The sequence below is a fragment of the Caretta caretta genome, chromosome 6, assembly GCF_965140235.1.
Source record: "Caretta caretta isolate rCarCar2 chromosome 6, rCarCar1.hap1, whole genome shotgun sequence".
NCBI lineage: Eukaryota > Metazoa > Chordata > Testudines > Cheloniidae > Caretta > Caretta caretta.
In genome coordinates this window covers 5,973,497-5,993,209 of record NC_134211.1, presented here as the reverse complement: position 1 = coordinate 5,993,209, position 19,713 = coordinate 5,973,497, and the positions used below count along the sequence as shown (strand labels likewise).

The 19,713-nt window shown below is 50.4% G+C and overlaps 1 protein-coding gene across 1 annotated transcript in view; it reads left to right on the top strand.

The window, feature by feature from the left end:
* LOC125638749 (RING finger protein 112) overlaps nucleotides 1-19,713 on the top strand; it is a gene marked incomplete at its 5' end in the record, with an annotated part of 76,530 nt that overhangs the window by 52,057 nt on the left and 4,760 nt on the right. Inside the window, 9 exons of the mRNA XM_075129068.1 lie at nucleotides 13,152-13,367; nucleotides 13,759-13,896; nucleotides 14,256-14,360; nucleotides 14,667-14,717; nucleotides 15,806-15,862; nucleotides 16,069-16,155; nucleotides 17,215-17,344; nucleotides 17,499-17,629; nucleotides 17,836-17,889. Of these exons, the coding sequence (XP_074985169.1) occupies nucleotides 13,152-13,367; nucleotides 13,759-13,896; nucleotides 14,256-14,360; nucleotides 14,667-14,717; nucleotides 15,806-15,862; nucleotides 16,069-16,155; nucleotides 17,215-17,344; nucleotides 17,499-17,629; nucleotides 17,836-17,889 (969 nt within the window). The remainder of the gene's footprint in view (nucleotides 1-13,151; nucleotides 13,368-13,758; nucleotides 13,897-14,255; nucleotides 14,361-14,666; nucleotides 14,718-15,805; nucleotides 15,863-16,068; nucleotides 16,156-17,214; nucleotides 17,345-17,498; nucleotides 17,630-17,835; nucleotides 17,890-19,713) is intronic.

Genomic DNA, 19,713 nt, shown 5'->3' with positions numbered 1-19,713 from the left:
ACATTGGATGTGCATCAGGATGGATAGCCCATGTCAGTATAACAGAAATAATTTAATACTTCTTCAGTCGCTTCCCTCTGCCTCTCTCAATCTGCTTCTCATGTTTTCTTTCCCCAACTTCTTCCATCTTTATCTCCACTTCCTCTCTGTGTTTTCTCCTGACTCTTTGTGCTCAGTTTCTGCATGTCCTTATCTTTTCTTCTGTTTTTCTCACCCTTTCATCTGGCTTCCTTTTTTCTTCCATTTTCCTCTGGGCAGGGGTGTCCCTCCATATTTCCCCTAGTGTCACTCCTGTGGTCTCTTATTATTCCTTTCTCTTTCACTGTTGTTCTTTGTCTCTGCTTCTCCACTCCTTCCTTTTCCTGTTTCCTGTTTCCTTTTTCCTTGTTTTCTGAGATTCTGTTTTTCTGTCTCCCCTTACACCCTGATGCTGCGCTCCCTGTCCCACATCCCTTCACTCCAGGATAGCAGTTCAGCCACTGCTGCTAGAACTGATTGAAAAGAGCTGTGAAGAAAACTTTCCCACCAACTGAAACTGAATTTTTTGGTCGGAAAATTTGAATTCTGATGGGAAAAAAAGATTTTCCTGGGGGGGGGGGGGTGTCAAAATGAACATTTTCATTTCAAATCAACATTTTGAAGCAAAATGGCAAGTGTAATTTTGTTTGACAAGGGTTGTTTTGAAGCAAAATGACAAGTTTAGATTTGTTTCAACTTGAAATATTGGTTTGATTCTTCAGTTTAAAAATACAAAACAAACTCATCTTTTATGTCAAAATGTTGATTTGAAATGACAAATTTAGGATTGGCTTGTTTGAAAATTTTCTATTCTTCAAGTAACTGTCCACATGGATCCATTCTGGTGTGCATGAGCCTCATGTACACACAATCAGATTCTTTTGGTCAGCAGTGCCTCTGGGGACCACATCTTCAACCACACTGCCCAGGGGTACCAAGTGTTGTGAGGCACCTCTCTACCACCTGCCCTTAGTGTGAGGATGCCTTGTCTGTGCATGCTGTGGGTCAGTTCCCCAACCTCAGCCCTTGGCAACATGATCTCTCCCTCTAGGCCTCTGCAGGCTCTGTTCTTTCTGTACAGGTTAGTGATAGGCACACATCCACCCCCACATCCTATGACCCTGAACCACTGGACACTCACAGAATTCCTAGATCCACTGCTCCCTAAAGAACAGCACACCCCAGCTCACCAGTCACAGCTTAGAACACAGGTCTGCTTAACGCACAGTTCTTCGAGATGAGTGTCCCTGTGGGTGCTCCACTTCAGGTCAAGGTGCGTCCCAGCGCCTTTGATCAGAGATTTGTACAGCAGTACTCCTGTGGGCCGTGCACGCACTGTGCCTGCCTCTCGAGCTGTCAGTGTTTGAACAGTGTGTGCACAGCCCGGGATCCTCAGTTCCTTCTCTACTGTCCCCGGCTACAGACGGAGTTCAACAGTGCCCTTTGAGATTAGATAGATAGTTTGTTTCTCAGTTTAGTTATATAGTTTTAGACATTAGAGTTACTAATTAGATAAGTTACATTAATTGTTACATTTATTTCTTGAAAAAAAAAACCCTCCGCGGTTTGGATATGACTGGCTCCCCAGGCTTCAAGAGATGCACCTCCTGTAGGGATGCCATCCATTCACAGTGCGTATGATGTTTGGGGGAGTCTCATGTACCCCCAAAATGCAGTTGTAATAGCACATCTCAGAAAAAAAGGAATCCTCATATTTCCTTACCTGGACGATTGTCTCCTCAAGTCTCCCACTCAGTTAGAAGCAAACCACGCAACTCTTGTAACCCTTCACTGCTTCTGCACCCTGGGCCTGCAAATAAACAAAAACAAATCTACTTTACAACCTACCCAACAAATCAACTTCATCGGTGCACACCTCAATTCCACCACCGGTCTTGCATCTCTCCCCCAGGACAGATTCCACACAATGTGCAACCTTATTACCCAGATACATGCCAGCCCACAGACTACAGTCCAAGACTCCCTACAGCTCTTAGGACATATGGCCGCTTGCACATTTGTGGTCACGAATGCTCACCTTTACATGCGATGCCTTCAGGGTTGGCTAACCACGGTATACAAACCAAACAAGCACAGCCTAAGCAAGTTAATAACAATATACCAGAATGTCAAGGACTCAAGTCTGTGGTGGACCTCTCCCATCAACCTCTGTACCGGGATTCCCTTCAGACAGGATCCCCCTTTGATTACCATCACCAAAGATGCATCCGTCACAGGATGGGGGGCACACATCAGCCACCTCACCACTCAAGGTCTCTGGGCCACTTCAGAAACCAAGCTTCACATAAACTTGCTAGAACTATGAGCCATACACAATGCCTGCCTCCATTTCCTTCCCATCATCCAAAACCACTGAATTTGAATCATGACTGACAACATTGCATGCATGTTTTATGTCAACGGACAGGGTGGAGCCCGGTCACACTCCTTCTGCACAGAGGCGGTAAAACTTTGGAACTGGTGCCTTCAACACGATATCCATATTTCCGCCTAATACCTGCTAGGTTCTCAGAATACCACCACAGATGAGCTCAGCTGATCGTTCCCCTTACAACATGAGTGGAAACTCAACAGCACCATTCTTTCCAACATCTTCCAGACCTGGGGTTATCCCCAACTGGATCTATTTTCTACAGCAACAAACAAAAAATGTCTGACATTCTGCTCCAGAGCAGGCCTGGGGAGACACTCACGGGGGGACGCCTTTATGCTCCCATGGACCGAAACTCATGTATGCATTCCCACCAATGCCTCTATTGCACAGAGTAATTCAAAAGATACGAACAGACAGAGCCAACATCATTCTCATAGCCCCTGCATGGCCCAGACAATTGTGGCACCCCTTCCTATTGCGCATGTCAGTCAAGCCTCCCATTTCCCTTCCCCCACTCAACAACCTCCTATCACAATGCCGGGGACAACTATTTCACCCCGACATACAACACCTCCACCTGAAGGCCTGGCTGATCAATGGCTCTCTAATGCAGAGTTAACATGTTCGGACCAAGTACACACTGTCTTGCTGCACAGCAGAACACACAACACGTGCACTACCTGCCTGCATAAATGGAAACGGTTCACAGCTTGGTGTGCTGACAGACAGACTTCTCCAGCTTCTGCTTCACTCCCATTGATACTGGATTGCCTGCTACACCTTAAAACATCTGGCCTCTCTACGAGCTCACTCAAGGTCTACCTCGCAGCAATCACCGCCTTCCACCATAAGATTGACAATGTTACGGTCTTTGCCCATCCAATCACCAAAAGGTTCCTGAAGGGCATCCAGACGTTATACCCAGACGTAAAACCGCCTGCTGCACCTTGGGATTTACACCTAGTCCTCAAAGCCCTGATGGATAAACCCTTTGAACCGATGGCTACCTGCTCCCTTCTCCATCTATCCATGAAGACCGCCTTCCTCATAGCAATCACATCTGCCAGAAGAGTAGGAGAAATGGGGACGCTTATGGCCGACCCTCCGTATACCACGTTCTTCCGAGATAAGGTCACACTCCGCACACATCCAAAGTTCTTACCTAAGATACACTCTTCCTTTCACCTCAATGAACCTATACACCTCCCAATATTTTTCCCAAAGCCTCACGCGAATGCCTTTGAAATGACAATGCACACTCTTGATGTGCATAAAGCATTATCCTTTTACCTGGTGTGGCAAATTGCCAGCACTATTTTGATGGGTCTCGCGCTTTCTCTTCTCGGGTAGGGTTCAGGGCACCATTTCTCACCCCTGAACTGGGGTATTAACTGCCCCACTAGTGTCCTAGAGGAGGGGAGTGGAGAGGGAGGGACCCGGGCCCACCCTCTACTCCGGGTCCGAGCCCAGGGGATAGTGGTAAACTACTTGAACTAGTGCTTCCTTCCCCTGGGCTATTTCCCTCTCCTGCTCTTCAGCTTGTGGGGCTTCCTGCCCTCTCTCTCTGCACAAGCCGGGTGTCTCTTTACCTAGGGTCTTGGTCTTCTAGCCAGCCACGGCACTTCTCCAAACTCTCCTCTACTTCAACTCCTCCAAACTGCTCTCTGTTCCAACTCCAAACCACTCTGCTCCAACTCCTCTTGGTCTGATTGAAGCAGGGGTTTTTTATCATATGACTGGCTTCAGGTGCTCTAATTGGATTCAGGTTCTTTAATTGGCTTCAGGTGCTTTAATTAGTCTATACCAAACTTTATTCCCTCTACAGGGAATAAAGCTCCCTTCTAGTACTCTCCTGCTGCCCTCGGGCCATGCTGTATCACGCTGGATAGAACAAAACCATTTAGGAAAACCCCCAGACTTTTTGTCTCTACTACTCACTGCTCACAGGGCAATGCCATCTCTACGCAGAGACTTTCCAAATGGATTGCTGACTGCATACGCCTTTGTTACCAACTCGGGAAAATACAACCTCCTTTATCAATTAGGACACATTCTACCAGAGCTGTTTCCACCTCCACGGCTTTTCTCCGTAATGTCCCATGGTATGACATATGCAAGGCAGCTACCTGGGCATCTAACCTTACCTTCGCTAATCACTACGCTCTCATCCACACTGCAGCATCCAACACCAGACTGGGTAGAGCTGTCGACAGCCTTCTTACCTCATCTGAAGTCCCAGCCATCCTAAAGAATACTGCTTTTCAGCCACCTGAAGTGGAGCACCCACAGGAACATCTCTCTCGAAGAACTCCACGACTTGCCCTCCTCCCCTCTACTTTGGAATTTGTAACACACTCCAGTGTAGAGAAGGAACTGAGGAGCCCGGGCTGTGCACCTGCTATTCAAACACTGACAGCTCGAGAGGCAGGCACAGTGCGTGCACGGCCCGTAGGGGTACTGCTGTAGAAATCTCCGATCAAAGGCGCTGGGATGCACCTTGACCTGCTGTGAAGCACCCACAGGGACACTCATCTCGAAGAACGTCAGTTACTGCACAGGGTGAGTAACCTCCTCTACTTAGATTTGTTCATAGTGAAAGCATGTATAAGTTTATTGAACAAAGAACAGAGATTCAAGTAATAGCAAGTAGAAACACTGGAAATAAATGGTTACATATAAAACAAAATAATGATACGTATTCCAGAGCCTAGACTTAATTAACAAGACATGCCCTTTTTCTAATAACGTGTAGCTCACCTCAAACTCTTTGCAGCATTTTTCAGCCAGGCCTGGCTCTGAGCCTTTTTTTTCATGAAACAAGCTTGTCTCCTCAGCAAAGAAAGCAAAGGGTAGCTCTGTACCTACAATAATAGTCCAAAAATCAATTGTCTTCACTTGTAAACAGGCCTCCCGCCTGCTGGTTTATTTCTTTCTGTAAATTCTGTCTTGAAGATGTCACAATCCCTTCATTAACATTCAGCTCAGAATGTAAACGGGTGTCCATTTTAAATAATAAAATATTCAATTTACATATAGCCAAACAGATAAACATCTCTTGCCTGAGAGAAATTTGTTTATCATGTTCTGGTGACCAGCTCCAACTCAGATGTTCAGAACATAACTTTTGATATATATATATACACATAACTCCTTACATATTGTCCATACCTACATTTCACAATGATTACAATGACCACCGTGACACAGACTTTCAGTAGGCACCTTACCTTTTACACTCTTTGGTGAACTTGTACATAGAGGCCAGACCCAGCAGATCCCTGTAATCCTGATGCACCCCTGTACCCTCTGCCAGTTGACACCAAGAGGTCTCTAGATTACAGCCTCCTCCCCTCCCACTCCCCCCCCCCCCCCAAGAGCACAGAGGACAGAGCATGCCCAAACATCCCTCAGTTCCCTCTAACCTCCTGTGGTTGAGAGGCAGAACCCTTGGCATTGCCCAGTGCTCTTGCACTCTTCATGAATTACATGCCTTTTGTGTGTATCAAGTTAGTAAATTAGTCCAGAATTAGATAGTATAGTTGTTAGATGGTCTGATTGTTTTTATGTCTGTGGGTCCCTGCTTTTCAGAATGTGCCCCTCTTGTGATGCAGCTATTCTGCTGAATGATGAACACGAGGAGTGCCTTTTTGTCTTGGGGAAGGGTATATCCCCAATAGGTGTTCAATTTGTCCTTTTTGTAAAGGAACTCAGAAGGTGAGAGAGGCTCACCTCACACTATTCCTCCTCATATCTGAGCCTCCAGAGGAAAATGCTGTGAGAGCCCTGAACAGGCTTCATCCCTGAGTGAGCCTGTGAGCTGTGCTTCAACTTCAAGGTCTTGGACTCACTTTTCAAAGAAGGGGTCAGTCTCTGAGACGGGAGGAGTAGCTAAGTCCTTCCCCAGAGCTGAGACCTAGGTCACCCCTCCTATGCCTATGGAAGTGAGACACAAGAATCACCATGTGTTACGATTTTTCTCAGACCACAGTCGCAGTGTAGACAGAGGCCTAAGATGGGTCCCTCTGGTGTCACAGTACTGACTGTGAAAGGAGAGCCTGAAGTACTGGCTATATGTGCAGATGGCTTTTCCCCCAGCACTAACCTTCAGTACCGATACCGTTTGTGCCCAGCTCTCTGATACCCAGCACTTTGGGACCCTCTGCCTCAGGACTGAGTGATCCCCAGCACCTCGGTACATGGTTATCACCACAGTTCCTGCCTGAGACAACATTGTTGACTTCCTCCCCTCCACAGTAGAAAGGGCACAAAGTACCTCAGAAAGGGTAGCCCCACTGCTGGAGAAGATGTACTTGTCAGGGTTCCCTCGCTACTCTGAACTCTGGGGTAAAGATGTGGGGACCCACATGAAAGACCCCCTAAGCTTATTTCTACCAGCTTAGGTTAAAAACTTCCCCAAGGCACAAAATCTTGCCCTTAGACTAGGGTATTCTGCCACCACCAAGCGCTTTAACAAAGAATCAGGGAAAAGGACCACTTGGAGTTCCTCTTCCCCCAGCAATCCCCCCAAGCCCTTACACCCGCTTTCCTGGGGAGGCTTGAGAATAATATCCTTACCAATTGGTACTGGTGAGCACAGACCAAATCCCTGGGTTTTTAGGACACTGAAAATCAATCGTAAGGATGTCGGAGGGTCAACCTACCCTGGGGAAAATGTCTGTTAATGCCTGGCACACGCTTTTAGCGCTGGTATTGCGTAGAGCTACTGCTTCTGGCCATTGGGTGGCAAAATCCATGAAAGTCAGTATGTACTGCTTTCCTCTGGCTGTCTTTTTCAGGAAAGGACCCAGAATATCCACAGCTACTTGCTGAAATGGAACCTCAATGATGGGGAGTGGCTGGAGAGGGGCTTTGACCTGATCTTGGGGGTTTCCCACTCTGTGGCACACCTCACAAGACCGGACATAGGTAGAAACATCCTTGCCCATTCCCTCCCGAGTGGAAGGACTTCCGCTAATGTTCATTGGTCCTGTTTACCCCAGCATGGCCACAAGGATGATTGTGGGCTAAACTCAAGAGCTTTACCCGGTACTTAGTTGGAACTACCAACTGTCTCTGAGGATGCCAGTCTTCCTGGTGCCCACCAGAAAGAGTTTCCTTATATAAAAGTCATCTTTCTACAACAAACCGGGATTGATTAGAAGAGCTGAGAGGCGGTGGGTTGCACCATACCACAGTCCAAGCTCCCTGGAGGCTTTCACCTGCTTCCTGCTTGGCCTGGAACTGTTCCCTTGATGCTGGAGACATCAGTTCCTCACTGGATTGTGGACTTGAGCTTGGTTCAGCTGGAAGCGATGTAGGTGATGGGCCTGTTTCTGTTGACTGTGAACCGCTCTTGGCTGGTGCACTATGTTGGGGTTTAGGCTCTGGCTGAGCCTCTTGTGCAGGGTTACCTGCTGCTGCCAGTGCAGTTGGGTGGGGCCCTCTGGCGTTGGGGTTACGAGCACTGGATTCAGTGCTGGCAATGGGTCTGGTGCTGGTTGCTCCGCCCATTCCAGTTCTTGGAATGGCTCTGGCTGGGTCTCTGCGATTGGATCCACTACGGCTGTTGCAGATGTTGGCATGGGGTCTGGTTCCACCACCTCAATCTGGGTCTCTGGTAACACAGACTGGGCCCTTGTAGTAGGCTCAGGAACAGGGATAGGTTTGGAGGCTCGCTTAGCCTGGCTGCGGGTGACCATTCCCACCCTCTTGGCTAGCTTCACATGGTTGGCCAAGTCTTCCCCAAGCAGCACGGGAATGGGATAATCATCATAGACAGCAAAAGTCCACATTCCTGACCAGCCCTTGTACTGGACAGGCAACTTGGCTGTAGGCAAGTCAAAAGAGTTTGACTTGAAGGATTGAATCGTCACTTGGGCCTCTGGGTTAATGAATTTGGGGTCCACTAAGGATTGGTGGATAGCTGACATCTGTGCTCCAGTGTCCCTCCACACGATAACCTTTTTCCCACCCACACTCACAGTTTCCCTTCGCTCTGAGCATATCTGGGAGGCATCTGGGCCTGAGGACCTTTGGTGTGACCCCAGTACAATGAACTGCAATCTGTTGGGGTTCTTGGGGCAGTTGGCCTTTACATGCCCCAGGTCATTACATTTAAAACATCACCCAGCTGACTGGTCACTGGGGTGAGGTGGGTTGCTGGAGAATGGTGTGGTGGGACAATAAGGTGTCTGGGGTTTTCCTTGGGGTGTAGGTGGGGCCTTGGGCTGCCCATGGTGGTATGGCGTGGTCTCGGGGTGTCCCTTTTGGTATCTTCCCAAACTGTGACTACGGTTGTTCCTCTCTGCTACCTCCACCCATTTTGTTCCGATTTGCCCAGCCTCTCTGGCAGTGTGGGACTGCTCATATTGATCAGCATAAGAGGCAAGACTTTCGGCTGAGTCCATTTTCTTTTCCCACAAACACTGCTTTACATCATCATTGGTCATAGTCAGGAACTGCTCCTGTACAACCAAATCACACATTACTTTAAAGCTATTTACTCCCCTTCCTTTGACCCATTTATCTAACAAATCCTTCATCTGGTTTACATAAGCCACATTAGTTAGTGGAGCCCCTCTCTTAATGGCTCTAAATTTTACTCTGTAAGTTTCAGATGTAATTTGAAATTGTTTCAAAACCAAATCCTTAAATATACCATAGTCAGAAGCATCCTCAATAGGCATCTTGTTGAATATGTCCAGAGCTCTTCCAGTCAATTTTGCTACCAGTGCAGTTATCTTGTGATCTTCAGGAATGCATGGAGGGTGCACAGTCTCTCAAAGGTGATGAAATATTCAGCAATATCACCTACTGCCAGGCCCTGCCTTCCTCTCCCCAGCATGCTCAGTTAACACTGTGACCTTAATTTTAGTGGTTATGGCACATCTGGTGCAAGTGTGAATGGAAAATTCATAACATTTTATTCTTCTGTCAATGTTTGTACTTAACTTAAATAACTCCTCTCCCTCCCTGGTATTTGTACCTCTGTTGTTTTTCTAGAGTACAATCATAGCTCCCCTCAGCCTTCTTTTAGTTAGGCTAAATCAGCCAAGCTCTTTGAGTCTTCTCTCCTAAGGCAGGTTTTCCAGTCATCAAATAATCCTAGTAGCCCTTCTTTGTACCTGTTCCAATTTGAATTCATTTTTCTTTAACATGGCCATCCTGCCACAAGCTTCTCATTGCTCTTATTAAAAACTGAGGCAAGGTGTTCATTTAGCAGTTAGGTCACACCTATGTAACCCTTCTGTGAGCTGGAGCTGACAGCAACCAGGGCCGGGTTCAATATCTAGGGGTTCCTTTCCATCAATACAACATGGAACCGGCTCGAGCCCCCACCCAGTAACCTGGGAAATTTACACTCCACCCCTGGGCACCTCTGAGATGCAGTACCTCCCCACTCTCAAGCACAGAGTCTGAGTGTAGAAAAGAAACTTTTAATAAAAGTAGGGAAGTAACTTGTTAATTTGGGAAAACCCTGCAGACAGGGTTTATAAACATAAACCATGAGTAAAAGACCCACCCCCAAGTGGCTGGGCAGTGTCCTTTTCCCCTCAGGTTCTTAAGTCCAGCAACCCAAAAGGCCATTTCATGTGCCCGTCCCTTCTCTGCACCCCATTCACAGTTGCTGTCCTTGGACAGTGAAGCCCCAGAGTTCAGAGATGCATCCACAGAGTTCTCTTCCTGCCCTGGGTGAAAATGGCGGGGTAGAAGGAGGCCTTACTCGCTCTGCTCCTCGGGCACTCGTTCACTGACCCTCTCTCCGGGGCTCTGCTCTGACACTCTCCGCCAGCCACCCTGCTGGCTGCATCAAGGTCTCTTCTGGGCCCCCCACTTGACACAGCTCTCAGTGATTTCAGCTGTTAGTGGGGGAGCCTCACTGCTGGTGCACACTGGGCAGTCTCTTGCATCGGAGACACTGTCTCAAAGCAGGTCTAATACTTAGACCTAGGTATCTGCGATTTCAGCTCTGCAGCATGTAACAAGACTCTCAATTGAGTCTAAATTAGATCTGTTATACAACGGAGAGAGGAAGGGGCAAATGGTGTTTGGGACCCTTAGGCAAAGCCGGTAAGGCCCACAACACATGTACATACGTGTGTGTGTGCGTTCCTTCGGGGTATGCTTGGTACAGTTCTACTGCCCTTGATTCACACAACAAGGATAACAACCCTTTATTACTCCTACCCCAATAACAAAGAAGCTGGGGATCCAACACCAGCCAAAGGTGACCATTTGGGAAAGCAATCCCATCATGCTGAGCAGCTAAGCAGGGTGGGTGTGTCCATGCACACAAGATCAGCTCCTGAAGTCCTTTTCCACAGCTCACCACCAGATGTCAGGGGAGAGGTCATTCAAACTCTGCTTACAGCTATATCTTTAATCTCCACCCCACCTTCAGTTCTTAGCAGTCCCACTTCTTCTTTCCTCGTTTTCTTTTTATTTATAAGGCTATTTATATGCCCTTCCCTACAGGTGTCTTCCTGGATGCAGACTCCAGAGAGTTTCAGCAACTTTGACTGAAAGTAATTCCAAGCCTCCTCCACATCCAGATCCTTGAGATTTGCAAGCCATCCACTTCCCTAATTAATTCCCTTAATTTTTTACAGTTTGCCCTTTTGAAATCCAGGACTCCCTTCTACCGACCTGTTTTGCTTTATCCTTCCATTTAATTTAACTTGAATTAGCTCATGGTCACTCGAACCAAGACTGTCCTCTACAGCCAGTTCTTCAGTGACGTCCTCGCTACTTACCAATACCAAATCTAAACTGGCATCACCTCTGGTTGGTTCGTGACTATTTGGTGAATATCCAGGCCCTTCCATTATTAATAGATTTCTCCCCCAATCTCTGTCTTGAAAATTAAAGTCTCTCATAATCACACAATTGCCAGTGGTATTTCTTTCATTCAAACTATTAAAGGGGTCTCTATCCACACCCAAACTGGACCTTTGGGTGTGTAGCAGACCCCAAGCACTCTCCCCGGGGCGCCTCTGGTAGCTTTCCTCCCCTACAGTGATTATGACCCAAACAGATTCTGTTTTATCCATTCCATCCCTTCTCATTTCTTTACACTCCACCTCATCATGAATATACAATGCTACTCTGCCACCTTTGCCTTTTTTTTTTTTGTCCTGTAACCGAGCCATGGCTGTTATTGCCCCATGGTTCTGTTCTCCCCATAATATCTGGTTTCCCGCCCTTCACCTGTAGTTCTACTTCCTCCATTTTTTCACCCAGGCGCCTGGTGTTGCTGGGCAGACATCCTACTGAGTCCACTTGGCTTTGCTCAGATTTCTCACCCAGGTAGGTACAGTCCTTTTACTGCCAGTATCGGCCACCTGACTGTTAGTGTCGGTTGTTCCTCTTGTCGTCCATTCTCCAGCCCCTGTCATTCCTTTCTCCATTGCTGTGTCCTCTCCTACTTGATTTGCCTCCCGCTCAGTGTAAGAATCAGGTCTTGAGATTCCAAGGCCATCTCCGAGGGTTGCTAGTTTAAAGCCCTTTTAATCAGTTGTGCCAACCTCCATCCTGAAAGTCTGTCTCTCTCCCTACTCAGGAGGTGTCCATTCCATGAGACCAGTCCTCTGGCCATGAACGCCTGTTATGCTCATAAGAAACACACAGGACCTTTTTCAGGGCAAAAAAGGCAATATGACACATTTATTGAAGATACAACAATTACCATATGCATTCAATCATACCACACAGACACACACCAAAGGTTCTGCAGCTGGATCTTATAGTTACCAGTTCTTAGTGTTGCTCGGTCAGTTCCAGTGGCCAGCAGAAACTGCACATGAGGGAGGGTGAGCTGGGCTCTGTTGAACATGTTCGAAGCTCTGATGTTGATGCAGAATGAATCCAAAGTCCCATGGCAATACACCCTTCTTTTGTAGTGATAAATTCCCATACAAGTCTCTGGACCTTTTGTGTTACACCGGAGCTGTTCAAGGTTCCTCAAATCAGCATTATTTGGGTTGTTACTAGGAGTTATCCACAGCTGTTTCTTATCACGTCCCTCTGGCTCCACTCTTTATCTTGTCCTTGGGGTGCATGCCTTTGCTTTAGGGTCGTCAGTCTGCCATCTGGGTGAAAGTTGGCACCCCTTGACTCCTCCACTCCCTTCTTGATCATCTGGCCTAGCTGTCCCTTCTCAGTTAATTACCATACATTCTTCATTCTCACTGAACAGTAAATAAGGCAATTACAGCCATAAAACTTCTATCCTTCTCAAAACGATCATTAGCAAATCAGTAAAGAATAAACTCAGAACAATTTCTTCTTACTAATTCAAAACTAGAAAAATGGAGTATAAAGCAAAATAAGTAAAATGGAGTACAATTTTATTTGAGAAAATTTCTTCCCATTAGGCTTTTGGCCTACAAGCCTCCCAGTGGTCGAACATCCTCAAGCCCTCCTTAGCTACACTGCCTGAGACATCTGTTAATCATCTGCATCTTGTCTCGTCTTTGCTTTTCTCCTCCCACTGAAGATCACCTGAGTCTCCATTTCTTTAAGGTCTTCCCCAGCCTGGTGCAGTCTCCCTTGATGTGTTCCAGCAAGAATCTAGGGGTCTTTCCCCTCCAGAGAGTTCTGGCTCTGATCCAGCCCTAGGGCAGGGGGATGGGCTGGCTCGGGAGGGTGGGAATGGGGCATGGGGCTCTGATCAGGGAGCCGCAGGACAGGCTCACGTGTGGGTTGGGGTCCCAGATCTAACACTGCTCTCTCCCTGCAGCAGGGGCCGGGGGCTCAGCCGGAGTCGGGGCGCCCGGTACAGCTGGTGCATCTGGACGAGGAAGGGGGCCTGACCCTGGACGAGGAGGCCCTGAGAGGCTGCCTGGAGCAGGGTGGGGTGGGGGATGCCCCTGTCTGCCTGGTCTCCATTATCGGGGAGCAGCGCTGGGGCAAATCCTTCCTGCTGAACTACCTGCTGCGCCGGCTCCAGAGCCCGGTGAGTGTGAACGGGAGCAGGAGTGTGCTGTGAGTGTGAGCAGCCCCATCCTGCCCCCTGCTGGCAGGTTCAGAGCTAAACATGTGTCTGTGAGCAGCCCTCCCCGCACCATGTCCAGTTAGCTCGGGCCATGGCTGGACCCTAACGCATCTGTCTGCCTATCTGAAACACAGCGTGTCTCTCTCTGTGTCTAGACAGCAGTGGGTCTGTTTGTCTATCAGATTACGAGTACACCCGTCACCATGTATTCCTCCCCCACACACACACACACTAACACAATTAACCACTGTGCCCCTCCCAGGGTTTGCAGTCTGGGGTAAGAGGGGGGTACCAGTCACTCTCCTCCCCCACCCTGCACTGACCTCTCCCCTGCCATGTTCCCTCCCCGCAGGACGTGAGGGATGGGTCATGGATGGGCCAGGAGGACAAGCTCCTGGAGGGGTTTGAGTGGCGCGCGGATGAGCAGCAAGTCACCAAGGGGGTGTGGGCATGGAGTCTGCCCTTCTGGGTCCCAGCCAAGGGGGAAAAGGTAAGTGGGGGTGTTGGGGGTGCACAGGGAAGGGGGAGGAGGCCATGTGGGGGCTGGTAGAAGGGAATGGGGAACAGGGTAGAAGGCTGGGAACAGAGGGAATGGGGGAAAACAGGGAGAGATGGACCAAGACATGGGAAAGGAGGCCCCAGGGGAACCAGGTGGAGAGAGAAGAGGGGGAATGAAGAAGAGACAGAAGTAGGGAGCTAACACTGGGGGACTTCCAGGGAAGGCAAGAATGAGATGCCAGGTGCCATGGGGGCTGAGCAGTGGGCAGGCTCTGGGGATAGAAGGGCTATGGGTGGCTGGACAAAGCCAGGAGCTGACCCGGGGCTCTCACTCTTGCCCCCCCCCCCCAGGTGGCCGTGCTGCTGGTCGACACCGAGGGCTCCATGGACATTGAAAGGAACAAGGAGACCAGCATCAAACTCGCTGCCTTATCCATGCTGCTCAGCTCCTACCAGGTTGGGAAGTTCCCTGGGGGCCACTGTGCTGCAGGCAGCAGGGCAGGGGCTCAGCAGGGGGCGCTCTCCCCTGGCAATCAAGGCTGCCCCAATGCCCCAGTGCAGCACTAGGGGGTGCTGTGCTGCAGGGATTATGGTGAAGGCTCAGCAGGGGGCGCTCTCCCCTGGCACTCAGGGTTGGCCCCGATGTCCCAGTGTGGCACTAGGGGGCGCTGTGCTCGAGGTGGCTGACGTGGCTGGAAAGTGGCCTGGGGCGGCCGTCACTACTCATTGCTGTAGCTCTCTCTGTCTACTGATTATTTGCAGATACTGAACATTGGCCGTCGGGTGAAGGACCCGGATCTCGAATACCTGGAGGTGAGGCCGGGCAGTGCAATGCAGAATGTGGCCAGGCCAGGTTCTCCTGTTAGTCCCACAGGGTTATTATCCCTCCCCGTAGGTCCTGGAGGGAAACTGAGGCCCAGAGAGAGAAACTGACTCTCCCATAGTCACGTGAGCCTCTGGAGTCAGCACGGGCACCACACGGCCCAGCCTGGTTCTCTGCCCCCAGGTGTCCGGCATGGGCCACTGGGCCAAAGTTAGGCCCCCTCCCTCCCCTCCAGCCCAGCTCTGCCATCAGTGGGAAGGCTGCTGGGGCCAGGGGCTGGGGCGTTTGCTCTGTCCCCTGCTCTGCTCTGTTCTTCTCTTCAGGCTCTTACCCAGCCCCAGCCATGCCGGGTCGAGTCTCTGTGAGTTGCGTCCTTAGCATATCACTGCTGCCTGTGGCATACGGCGTGTCCTGCCCCTGTACCGTGCCACGGGGGGATTCTCTGTGCGGGGGAGGGGTCAGCGGGGGAGGGTTTTATCTGCCCTCGCTGCCCTGGGTTCTGTCATTGGCAAAAACTTAGTTCACGCAGAGATATGGAGGCCCAGGCAGAGCTCAGGGAAATGCTGCATGGCTAGGATTGTTCGAGGCATGAGCAGAGCTGTGATTTGACCCCTAGGGCTGCACTAAGAAAGTTGATAGCATCCTTCAGCCTGAAGCAATTGTGTGTTTGTGGAGTGGAACCCCTTGGTAAAAGGACCCCAAATGCGGATCACTGACCCACTCCCGCTTCCCCCCCACACATCTATAGAGCACCCTGGAGAGAAGGAGAAAGCCCTGAAACCAGACAGAGGAGGGGTGCGCACTGACAGTCGTTGCCCCGGTGCCAAACCCCTGTGTCCCATGGCCTCCCTCCTACTTCCATGGCCAGGTGCAGCCTCATTCTCTCTGCCTCACTGAAATCGTCTCTGTCCATCTCAAGATTCGTTTTGCGCTCTCTGCCCTGGGCAGAGGGAGAAGCTCAGATGTGGGGGTAGGGGGTGCTCAGGACCCTTTCTGTTCACAGGCAGGATTACTTCCCCCCAGACTAAACGCCTCCCAGGTCCCCCAGACTTACCTCACCCCTCTTTTCTCTCCACAGATGTTTGTGCAGGTGGCCGAAGTGGTGGGAGAGGCCTACGGACTGGAGCCCATTCAGGTGAGACGGTTTCCCTCCTGTCTGCCCTGCCCCATGTATCCCCATATTGCACCCCTCACCCACTGCACAGCATGCTCCTGCCCCATGCACTCCTTGCCCCACTCCCACGGGGTTGACGTTTCCCCAGAAGACACCCCGTCTTTTCCCCGTCCCAGCCTCCCTCCACCCCCCCAGTGACTCCCAGTGCCCTCCTGTCTCCCCTGCAGCATCTAGACCTGCTGGTGAGGGATTGGAGCAGCTCCCAGATCCTTGGAGTCCAGGGTGGTGAGAAGTATCTGAGACAAATCAGACAGGTGACTGGGGGACTTGGGGGGAATGGGACCCAGGGCCTGTATCATCTGGGGGGTGGTAGCTGCCATCCAGACTCAGTGCTGGGGACCGGCTGGCTTAGGGGGTGGGGGCTGGTAGCCCCAATCATTATAAAGGTTGCCTGACAAATCCCATTTATAAGACCCCTTTAAAGTTACTTATAACTTTGCCAAACTTTAAATGTTTGGGATGAAATTTTCCATGCTTGTTCTCTGCCTCCAGCTGAATTTGTGCTTGCTTCCTCCAGCTGTTTCTGAGAATGAAGCCAAAGAAAAACATTGTTTGGCAATATTGAAAGTAAATTCTTATGTTCCTTTTTTTAACATCTGTAGCCCCCTTGCCCTCCCTGCTTCAGAGTAAGGACTCTAAATATGGTGGTGGGTGGAGTGGCCAGTGTATCAAAGATATGCCATGGGATGTTCCCAAGAAAATCCCCCACACATTAGGGCAAGAAACCAGCTGTTGGACAATCTCATTTTGCACATGCTCAGGAGAGACTGGCTGGAGTTTAGCTGCTAAAGTCTCCAAAGAGTTCGTCCATGCTGACCTTGCTCCAGCCCCTCACAGCTCCGCATTCTGCCCAGACTGAGCATGCTCCGTCCCCACAGAACAACGAAACATACTCCAGCCTCAGGATACAGAAGCAAAGCTGGACTTTCTCTGCAATTACTGCTCCAGGCCAGGCACCAGAACCGAGAGGGGACCTCCTGTCTCTCCCATGCTCTCAATGAGCCCAGGTGGCATGGGGAAGGAAGCTGCTTGATTGCAGTGTGGAGGGGAGAAAAGCCATGCCCGGGGTAGAGAAAGGAGCATGCTGGGACAAAGCGTCTGGATAGACTGGGTACAGGGTGGGGGGAGGCTGAGATCTGGGACTCACTCCTTTCTCTTCCTACAATCCCCTGCCTCGTTCACTGCACCCCTTCCAATGCCTACCACAAACCAGGCTGGGCTCCTCCAGACCCTCTCTTACTGCCCAGACGGTCTGGCTAATGTTAACACATGTTTTTGTGTGTCAATGTAACGATTCCACCTGGCTCCGGCAGAAGCTGGAGGCGACATCCTCCTGCAAACACCCCAAGACCCTGGAAGTGCTGAGCAGAAGCAGGAGCCGCTGCTACCTGATGCCCTTACCTGGGAAGCGGATCATGATGGGGAGCAAGGGAACCTTGAGAGGTAACAGACCTGGGACAGAGGCTCTGAGCCCCCTGCCTTGTGCAGAACAATGTGACTTGGGCGCTGATCATCCCTACATGTGGAAGGTAGAGAGAAGTGGGATCAGACAGGCCCTATATTCTCCCACCATCGTCCGTCACTCTTCCCTTTGCAGACATGGATGAGGATTTCCGGGAGAGCCTGAGTGACTATGTCACCACCCTGGTGAGCTCGGCCAGTCAACACATCCAGACGGACCGGCATGGGGAGCTGCTCACCGGGACACAGCTCGCTGCCAAGATAAAGGTGGGGACCGGCCAGCTCTGCTGGAGGGAGCAGGAAGGGGATGCTCTCTCCTTGGAGTCAGTGATGACCCCAATACCCTGAATTCCCCAGTTGCCCCACCCCAGAGGCGGTTGCATCTCAGCGCCAGGCGAACCATCCCCATGTTCACAGCCTTTCTAAGTCCTGTGGAGTCTGTGACGTGATGATTTCTTTTGGTTCCTTTGCAGAATTTATCTGATGTGATGAAGAAACATTGCTTCGGCTTCTCCTCTCCCTGTCAGGTACCATCTCTGCCTCTGACCTGATAGTGGGTTGTCGCCCCTTTCCCATTCATACCAGGGCCGGTGAGGTGCTGGGAACTGGGGCCATGCTACTGGAGGTGCCTGGGAAAAGGTCTCAGGTTCCTGGACTCCAAAGTAGAAGAATTTGACAAGACCAGAGGGTAGCTGATGCTGGAGGATTTTCCCAGTCTACAGATGCGTCTCCAGTTCATGAGGCCCATAACATCAACATGCCTGTCCCCGGGCATGGGGATACACCTGCCCTTTGTATTTTGGCATGTAAATGACAGCAGTTTATCAGAACTGGCCCAAAAGTGGGGATATTTGTTTAGGTTTTCATGCAGAACCCGTTGAGTTTCCTACAAAACCCCCATAAGTTTCCATTTGGCAATGCTGCCAAGGTGGCTCCTGGGAACTGTAGTTCATGCTCCTCACATGCCTCTTTCTCCTCTATGGGTTGGTGTGATGGGGGGACATGCACCTCTCTTGAACACCTCCTGTCAGCTGGGTGTGATCCTGCACTCTTCCCTTTTTATCATTCTGGTGCCGCTTGTCAGCGGTTGCCATAGTCAGGGGTGCCTCAGCCCTTTGGCTAAGTCACACATAGTCTAAAGACATACAAAGGAACCTCTTCCCGGGTAACACAGTCCAACAAATGGTTGGCCCTCTGTGGGGTCTTGAGCCTCATCTCTGGGCCTGTTTAAACTGTAGCCCATTTCTCAGGCTCTAAAACTAAACTTGCCCCCTTTTCAGGGCTCTGGCCACTGCACCAGTGGGGGACCTGGGCTAGCTCGCTACTCTGGGTCCCAACCCAGTGACCCTGCTAGTAGCGGCCACCTGCTGCTTTCTTTCCCAGTTGCTACTGCTGCATTTCCTGGGCTGCTTCCCAATCTGTCCCACCACCTTCTTGGGTTCTCTGTCTGTTCCCTGTGTGAGCAGGGTCTCCCCCAGACCTCCTTGCCTGGAGAGTTTCTTTGTCTCTGTCCTGAGTTCTCAGGGTCTTCTCTCAGGCCTCTGTGCCTGGACACCTTCCCAGTCCTGTCCCTGTGTGAGCTGGGTTTCTCCCCAGTCTCTTTCCCTGTGGAGTCTCACAGCCTTTTAGGCCTTCTTTACCCTTCTGGTCCCAGCCAGCGACTGCCCTGCTCAGCCCTTGTAGCTCCTTTTTAACTGAGCCTGCTGCACCCTGATTGGCTGCTTCCCTGCAGGCCTGGAGGACCCACCCACATTGCTCCTTTTCCTGGGATGGGGTGTGCTAGGACTGCAATACCTCCAGCAGGAGCCCTAAAGGGCCTGGTACACCCCATCCCAGTTGAGCATCCTAGTTGAACAGCATCTCCCATGAGCCTGGTCTTAGAAGACAATGGGGCAACTAGACTTCCTCTCCCATGATGCACCAGCATCTCCTTGTTTGGTGAGGGGAAGCCAGGCATCATGGCCCTGTGGCACCATGGGAGTTCTAGTTTGACCATGGAGCTGGGAATATAGAGGAGAATAAGGCAGCCAAACTACATTTCCCACAATGCACCACAGTGTCCTTTTTCGGTGGCTGTAGTGAATCATGCGAGGCAAATGTGGTGAGATGGGGGAAGGTGGCTCAAAAGGCTCTACTGTGATCCTGAATTCAGGGACTTAGGGATGGAGGGTCTGAGCCTGAGTCAAGCTGGGAGCTAGAGTTTAAGGCCTGTTGCTTTACAGCCTAGCCTTAGCCCTGCTGGACTTGTGCTCTGGGAGGCTGCCCAAAGTATCCCAAAATTGCATGGGGCCGACTTTTTCTCCTGTGGCCAGTCAGGTTTGCTGAACAGTTCAGTTTTCCCAGGCTGCACT